Source organism: Poecilia formosa, unplaced genomic scaffold (assembly GCF_000485575.1).
Source record: "Poecilia formosa unplaced genomic scaffold, Poecilia_formosa-5.1.2 Scaffold618, whole genome shotgun sequence".
Lineage (NCBI taxonomy): Eukaryota > Metazoa > Chordata > Actinopteri > Cyprinodontiformes > Poeciliidae > Poecilia > Poecilia formosa.
Window position 1 is genome coordinate 99,741 of NW_006800557.1, and position 8,745 is coordinate 108,485.

At 39.7% G+C, this 8,745-nt stretch overlaps 1 protein-coding gene and 1 long non-coding RNA gene across 2 annotated transcripts in view; one reads left to right on the forward strand and one right to left on the reverse strand.

The window, feature by feature from the left end:
* Positions 1–8,745, reverse strand: part of LOC107834424 (uncharacterized) — a 13,435-nt gene that overhangs the window by 2,408 nt on the left and 2,282 nt on the right. The window lies entirely within an intron of this gene.
* Positions 2,323–7,586, forward strand: LOC103130250 (kelch-like protein 33). Its single transcript, XM_016665778.1, has 4 exons — positions 2,323–4,591; positions 5,052–5,991; positions 6,083–6,250; positions 6,424–7,586. Exons 1-4 carry the CDS (start codon positions 3,160–3,162, stop codon positions 6,944–6,946), a joined length of 3,063 nt encoding a protein of 1,020 aa, XP_016521264.1. The 5' UTR covers positions 2,323–3,159; the 3' UTR covers positions 6,947–7,586.

The window sequence follows — 8,745 nt, forward strand, 5'->3', positions numbered from 1 at the left end:
GGGTGAGAAGGGAATTTTTTTTTTTTTTTATATATATATATATATATATATATATATGGAGGTGTGTTCATATAGGTAATAGTATATGAAGCCACCAATTACATTGTGTGATTGCAGTGAAGCACACTGTTTTATTATGGCATTAAAAGATTTTGCGATGATGGTTCTGGAGGACCCAAAAGCAGGCATAGGGATGCAGAAGTAGAGCAACAACAACAACAAAAAAGAAAATTCAACAATACAAAAATAAATTTACAAAAACCAATCCCAAATCCCAAGAGTCCAAAAATGTAAACTGACAATAATGAAACAAATTAAATCTAAAAATAAATCAGAAGCAGTATCAAGCAGCATAGAGCAGAACAGGCGGATGAACTAGTAATGAACAATGAAAACCGGTGAGTTTATACTCTTATATTGAGGGAGGAATAGAATGACATTGAATGCAGATGAGTTAATCAGGAGATTAGGAGAGCAAACAGGCAGACTATAGGAAGGTGAATAAGACACATAGAAATTACAAACCAAGGGGAAAAGACTAACAATGATATGAGAGAAATAAATCCAAATGCATATGGAACCAACCACAAGAAGAAAAAAAAAGGAAAACCGTGGATTATTGTTTGTATGACTTGCAATAGTCCAGTATATCACCCCATCACCCCCAAAACAAAACAAAAACAAATATAAGACATTGATAATATGTTTGTAATGGATTAAGAATAATACATAATGTTGAAAGGCTCTGTGTGTTTATAAATTCATTTTTTTCCTGTGGTGCCTTTTAGTTCTCCCAAAATTACTTCCTGTCAAAGTATGCTGGATGGGCGGTTCAGCTTGGGACGAGACTTGGTCAGCTCATCCAGGGGTCAATGGGAGGCTGCTGCTCTTCCTCTGGCCTTTGTGTGGGTTACTCAGTTTGGAGACGTCTGTCGCCGCCAGGACCTTTGATCACCTCCTCTGTTAAAGTCAGGCGCTGGCAGGGACAAGCATTTGGCCTTGTTAGACAAGCGTTGCTGTGTGGAAAATAAAAAATAAAAAACTTCCTGAGTTTTACTCTCAGTAGGGTGACCCTGTATCCTCATCTGTCCTGATGGCCTTCATGTTGGTGCTTGTGATGCATGTAGTATTTTCATGGTTCATATCTACAGTAAAAATGTAAAGGACTGTAGACAGTGAAGAGGAAACAAATTGTCCTTATTTTTATACTGTTTTGTTTTTCTGTTTGAGAAAATGTAGACTGCTTTAGTGATTTGCAGTAAAACTAGATTCATACTAACCTGACATGAATTCAAGTTTTTCAAATGTTTAGACTCTAAGAAACAACATTATACGGATATATTTATACCAGTAAATATATAGTGACAGGAACATTTTCAAAAATTGTGACACATGAGCATCGCAACTTAAAGACAACATTCATACAGAATTTCCCTCTATAAAATAATTTTGGCAATTACTAGTACTGGAATATTGTAGAAATAATAATAATAATAATAATAATAATGTTCTTTAATCTCATGGTGCACTATGCAGATGTTCTGTCTGCATTGATGAAGGTTTAGTCATGTCAGCATCCTAAATTCTGAATATCAATTAATAGGACTTATTTTCTGATTAATTAATAAACAATGCCTCTCTTGGGAACACTCCGAAGTTGTGCATAGTTCAGCGTTTCTCAACAGGGGCAGTACCGACCCTCCAGGGCAGACCACCGGGACGCTCCGTCTTGCTTCTGGGTTTGCCTGGCTATTTTTCCGGCCAGCGAACCATTCTGCCACCCAGTGGTCGTTTTTCAGACCACTTAGTCTCCTGTACCTCTCAGAAATGCACAATATGTCTAAATAATTCTAGGATATTATAAGGAAGTGCTGATATATTCCATTTTCCACCGAACTTAACGTATTTGCCACTTCGGCACAAGCACAGTGAGAAACGTCAGAGGATAAAGTCACTAGACTCACAGCAAAACTCAGATGTCCCAGCTTTTACTAGCATGTAAACGCACCATCTACACACAAATCTGGGAGCTTCCCTGAAGCGTGAAATGAGTCTCAAAAATACTTGTGCACTCGTAACCAGATCTGTGTGTAAACGCAGTTTTGTGTGTGTGTACCAGGTGATTTGTGTGTACTTTTTCAACATTTAGAGGCCTAGGAGAAGGTTTATTTTATTTTTAAAGTTTACAAATCCAGTATTACACACGCACAATTTTTTTTTACACACGCACAGATATTTTGAGACTATTTTCACTCCATAAATAATGACCAGGAGGAATCCGTTCTGTATTTTCGTCCCCTTCAAAGACGGGAAACAGTACTTTCAAGTTCTGATGCCATCAAACAAGTCTAGTTTACAGTGTCGCCCACCTGTTTAGACTCACAGTCAACGTCAAAGTGAATGAGCCAGCAGGTGCTGTGTGTGTTTTTCGTTGCCCTTTTGGCCTCCTTCGTTCAGTTGTGCCTCGAGATCTGTGACCCAAATTCCACAGTGCTTGGACATGAAGGAGAAACTTGACGCCTCTGTTGACCCTCTGGGTATTTTCATGGTGCAAGAGTAAAGATGCTTGCCAAGACTAGAGTGGACGAATCAGCCCATTGTGTCTTACTTTGAATTGAGCTACATAGGGTGAACTGAAGGTCTGGCACTTGGTAAGGACAGTCACAGGTTGGAATGTGGAATCCATTTGGGAACGCAATGATAAAATACTTGAAGAGTCGCTGTAAAACATATGTCCAAAAGAACTTGTGCATGAACCGCTTTCAAAACTGTTCAGCCTGAACGTGACAACAGACAACCAGCTGAGAATTTTACCTACTTATGTTACACTGTATATATGTGGCACCTTGGTTATAAGAGGAACTGTGGGAACTTGTGCTCCTTGAATGTTTCCATGCAGCTGGAGAGAGAGGGGTGGGATTGGAGCAAACATATAACACTGCTGCTTAGGGGATGAGAAGCAAAGCAACATCCTGTGGGCTATAACTTGGACATCCATGACCTGCACCTGTGTCAGAACTTTTCCTCAAAAACTTCAAACAGTAAGAGATCCACAGTCCTTGAGCATCCAGAGGCCTAAAAAGCATCAGCTAATTAAAGTTATTAGAAGAGAGTACAGGGAGACAGAACAAAGCTAATCAGTGCCTCCAGAAAGAGTCAATGGAATGGAACAGAGAGGTGGAAGAGAGCAGGAAAAAACAGTGGAGGGGGAGGATATGCCACCAGGCTATGGCTGAAGTGAGAGTTGAGGAAAAAGAGGATGAGGTGGAGGAGGACGGTAAGGATGCCAGCAGCTGTATAAAGGTAAATGAAGAAGAAGAGAGCAGGGAAGTAAGGGAACCTGACAAAGAGAAGGAAGATAAAAATGATCACTCGAAAAGAAAGGAAGATGAGGAGATTGCTGAAACAAATACAAAAGATGATACAGAGTGGGAGGTTATGGAGTGTGAGGAGGTTGATGAAGACGAAGAGAAACAGGTAAGGAAAGAAGATGAGAGTCACATAATTGATGACTTGCGAGAAGAGAGGTTAAAGAAGCCAGAGGAGAAGGAGAGGATGATGGACGGAGAGCATGGTGATGAAAGTGAGGAGATCACACATCTGAAGCGAGAACAAAATGACACCTGTGACCTCAGAAAGCAGATAAATGGAACTCAGCTTCAGCGTTTTCAGCAAAATGAAGAAAACGGCAAACAAAAAGATGTGAAATGTGAACATGATGGCACAGTTTTAGATTCATCGCAATCAGTTTTCAGTGAAGATTATCAGAATACTGAGAAGCAGGATCAAGATGAACTAAAATATTTTAAAAACAAATCACAGAGAACTCACAGGGATATTAATCGAGAAAAAACTCTGGAGAGCAGCAAAGATGGAAGTGAGACATTGACATGTAGCAAAATGACAGAATCTTGGAAAACTCGAGAAGAGACTGAAAATGATGTTGGAAATCTCCAAGAAGATGATGCAAATGGTGAGGTATCTGAAGATCCACTTGATGAGGATGAGAAGGAAGAGGAAGGTTTTGTAAAGATGTACTATAAAGATGATTACCCTACAACCGTTTTCCTTGCCTTGAAAGAGTTCAAGGATGCTTTTATTCTGACTGACCTTACACTGAACACAGAGGATGGCGGGAGCATATGTGTCCACTCCACAGTCCTGGCTGCTGTCAGCTCACTCATCTGGATAAAACTGAATGAGAGAAAAGCAGAAAACATCAGAGTGACTGAAGGTAAACCTGCTCATGCTAGTTCTGGAGGCCATGGGTGGTCAGTGTCTCTTGGTCCAGAAGTGGATTGTGTCGGATTAGAGGCCGTTGTGGAGTTTGCGTACACTGGACTCATATCATGTTTGAATGTGCAAAATGTTGATCAGATACAAGTTGCTGCTCGAGCAATGGGCTCCCCTCGAGTTTTGGCCCTGTGTCACCTGTACAGAGAGAAACCCACATTACTTTGCAAAGACAATAAAAGGGTAAAACTCTCTGCTGCAGAACAAATGAGCATCAATCTAGAGTCTATCAAACAGTTGTGGATGCACAGAGTTGGTTGTGATGTCTGGTTGGAAGCAATTGGTGGATCAGTTCTTGGTAAGTACTCGATCAGTCTTCATAGACCACTGTTCTACAGATATAGATGTGACTGTGCTCAATATCCTTCTTTCAAAAGGGTTATATTGTACCCCCCTCAACCTGCCATTGCTTCTTTTAGATAATTCAGCCATGGTGAACTAGAGGAATATCCAACCTATGAGGCTAGAGATCACCAGCATCTGAGGACTATTATTTTATCTATTTGCGCAGCTAGACTAAAAAATTTCTTTACCCTACAAAAGTAAGCTAAATTGCACTAAGGTCTACAGTTGCACAATGGATAAATTGACAACTATAATTTTAAGATCAATAAACTTGAGTTGTTGGCATATACAGTTGTTTCCACAATTTTACATCCATTAACCAACTGAGTCTACCTTTAGAAACTAGCGTAAGCCTGAACAGTACCAACAGAGTTAACATTCATATTTAATGCTCATCACCTTCTTCTCTTCAGTTCACAGAGTTATCCTGGCTGTCAGTAGTGACTACTTCCGTGGGATGTTTACGTTGGGTATGAAAGAGTCCCTTCAGTCTCATGTGAGTCTTCCATTCCTCTTGGCCTCAGATCTAGAAGTTCTTATTGGCAGCTCCTACAATGGGGCTCTTCCCCTCAACTGGACGGGTGTCTTTGAGATCGCTGGACTTTCTCTTCAGCTCCAGTATCAACCTGCCCTGTCCTTGTGCTTTCGCTTCCTTCAGCAAGAAATAAATGCCCACACTTGCCTTGACGTGGTATCTTTTGCTGAAGCCTATGAAATGGCACACCTTCTTGAAGCTGCAGATGATTTTGTCCTTCGGCAGTTCCAAGAGGTGGCCTGCACCTCCAAGTTCAAGGACCTGCCAGCCAAACAGCTCCTGAAGTACCTGAATAGTAACTCACTCTGTGTTTCATCTGAGCTTGTTGTGTTTAATGCTGTGCTATCATGGATTCAAGCAAAGCCCAGTCGAAGGATTAGACTTGCTGATGAGTTAATGAGAAAGGTACAGTTTTCCCTGATGACATTTAAGGAATTCAAAGAGGTCCAATCACAGAACATTTGGTGCAATCACATCTTGACAGAGGTATATAAAAACATATCTGAAGACTTCTGCTGCAACCAGACTCCGCAAAAGAGCCAATGCCGTATCTATCTGCCCAAAGAGAGTCTTGTATTGATTGGGGGCGACCAGATCTCTGAAGACCTGTGCAGCCGCAGCGTCAGCAGAGATGTTTGGTTTGGAAATTCTGTAAGAAGTCTAACAGGGACAAACAAGGCCATTGAGTGGAGAAGATTGGGAGAAATGCCAGCTTCACCAAGGTTCAGTCATGAAGTTGCTGTGCTCAATGGACAACTGTACATTCTTGGAGGCAAAAAATATTACGGCAATGGTGACATCTTTAACTCTGTTTATAGGTGAGGGAAGGCAATATGACAAAGACAGGAGACAGATATGTTATGTATTACAATTTTAACATCTATATTTATCTCTGCACTCCACTTGTAGGTACGACCCACTTCAAAACAGCTGGGAGTCCCTGTGTGAGATGCAAGAGAAGAGATCCTCTTTTTCAGTGGTTGTACTGGATGGACGATTATACGCTGTTGGTGGATACTGTGAAAGTGATCATATGGACACTGTTGAATGCTACTGCCCCACTACAAACTCCTGGAGGTAATCTAGAAAGAAAAATGTTTACTGCCATGTGCATAGTTCCACAGCATTCTTTTATCTTTATGTCTTTGACCACATCAACACATATGGATTTGTTGCTAAAAACATCTTTAGCAGTTTAAATTTCATGAATGTGGCTAGGCCCTTGCTTACATCAGTCTCTTCCCTTTCAGATTTGCCTGCCCCTTGGATCTACCGTTGGGTGGGCACGTAGCAAAGGTTTTCAAAGGGCAGATCTTTATCTCAGGAGGACAAAACACTGACCAGTTGTGTGTTGCATCTATGTTCCTGTATCACCCGGAGACAGGAAGCACCTTCCTGACAAGCATGAGCAACCCTCGAGCTCATCACAGCATGGAGCACCTGGGAGAACACCTGTATGTAGCAGGAGGAATCACCACAAATGATAATATGACTGTTATTGACCAGCTCGCCTGTGAAATGTACAGTCCAGCCACCAACTCCTGGACCGCGTTTACATCTCTGCAAGTGCCACACGTCGGGGCTGGGAGTGCAGTTTTGGAGGGAAAGTTTTATGTGTTGGGTGGCTACAGCCAGGAGGACTTCAGTGACACTAATATGGTCCATCGCTATGACAACACCACACAGAAATGGGAGAACATGGGACAAATGCCAGGGCCCAACAATGAAATACGAGCATGTGTGCTGCGTTTGCCACAACATTTACGTATGTAAAATTTTGTCAGCATATCAGAGATTTCAGACATAATCTTTCAGGAACAAATCATTTTTTACAATGTGTTGGACTTTTGATTTCTGGTACCTGAAACAGAATTTTTGTAAGGAGAAACTCAACGTTCAAGTATTGAAGTGTTCAAGTGAACATCCTAAAATCTAAGTAAATCATCTCAAACTACACAAATTTGTCAGTTTTATTGACCACAGCTTCCATTTCACAAGATAAAGTTGACTATTATGTGCATCCAATAATGAAAATAATGCACTACTGCTGAAACTTGTAAAGTTTTCAAACTGACTATAGACGTTGTGGTCCCTGTGTATTGTAATGAATAGGTTATTAAATAAAGGTATTTTTAACAGTGCATCAAAGTTTATTCTGTGCTGTCTTATGACAAATGTGTCAAAACACTATGATTTATAGGTACAGACATTTGAGCGTTTTGCTGAAATAAATTCTGTAAAGTCTGCTTTCATCAGTTGAGTTTTTATAATGTATGTAATGTGGGTTGTAATTAGGCCTGCTACAATAAATTCTGTTGGATGATAAATTTCCCCAAAAGTTATTGGGGGAAACAATATTATTGTTGTTTTGAGACCATTTTCAAGCGATTTAAGGGTAATGATGTAGTAATGCAAAAACACATTCTCAAAGACCAATAAACTTCAAATTCTAATGAACATTTAAAAGTGAAGACATTTTAATTATCCAAAATGAATAAAACAACAAATACAACAAATAACATCAATTATTGTCCTTCACAAAAGATGCAGTTATAATTGATCTCAATTATAACTGATTTGATTTAATATACAATTAACTGATTTGTTTATTGCGACAGGCCTGGTTGTAATAACGTTGCAAATGCTTTGTTTTTGAGTTCCACTCACGTCGAAAAATGAAAATGATTTTCTCCTTCTTGTAATACCAATCTATGACCACAAGAGGGGGGTGTCGTGCCACTCCCACTTTGCTCAATTGAGACGCTGTAGTAAAACGTTTTAAGACACAGTAAACCCTGCGATGAGATAAAAACAGCAATTCATACTAGGTCTACAGATTATCATATCTACTATAACACAACTACGGTTTAAACTAATTATTTTTCTTTTAACCAGACACTGCATTTTTCTTTTTTTTAATTTTGTTAAAATAGTTTTGATTAACATTGCTAAAAAAAAAGGGCTTCCTTCTTAAGTTGTCCCACTCTTAAGAAAATATGTGAAATTTAGTTGCATTTTGATGTCATTTTGTTGGCAGCAGTAGATTTTCTCACTTCACACTTAACATTATTATCTATCTGGCCTCATCCTTCAGCAATGATATCAGCGGATGAGAGCGGTAACCGCAGTGGGCTCTCTTCCTCTAGATCTACGATGTTGTTCAACTGAGTGTACAGATGTTGCAGCCATAGCAGCGAATCTTTTAGGCGTCAAAAGAGGTGAATCAATATTTGTGACCATCTTCCTCAACAATAGGCTTTTGTTTCACACCAATTCTTCAAGTTTACCTAAAACCAGGATGTAAGTCAGAAATAAGATCTTTCTGATGACATTTTAAAACAATAGTTGCAGTCTATACACCAGACAGCCAGTCTGCCGTCAAGAGCTTAAAAAAGCACTATTCAAAAATATCACAGCAGTGACCTTTAATGGTTACCGTCATGACTGGCAAACTATCGTAAAAGAAAACCTGACAAAGACATCACTGTAGGTCCAATTTCCTGTATCTTGTTTTTTTTTTTTTTTTTTTTTTTTTTAATTTGTAAGACATGGAGATAAAGCGAAACAAACCG

What these genes read in the sequence shown, in the direction of transcription:
- LOC103130250 (XM_016665778.1), top strand. Translation starts at nt 3,160, where the DNA reads ATGGAATGGAACAGAGAGGTGGAAGAGAGCAGGAAAAAACAGTGGAGG. An exon ending in AATTGGTGGATCAGTTCTTG is followed by an intron (nt 4,592 to 5,051) that starts GTAAGTACTCGA and finishes TCTTCTCTTCAG; the next exon opens with TTCACAGAGTTATCCTGGCT. An exon ending in ATCTTTAACTCTGTTTATAG is followed by an intron (nt 5,992 to 6,082) that starts GTGAGGGAAGGC and finishes CTCCACTTGTAG; the next exon opens with GTACGACCCACTTCAAAACA.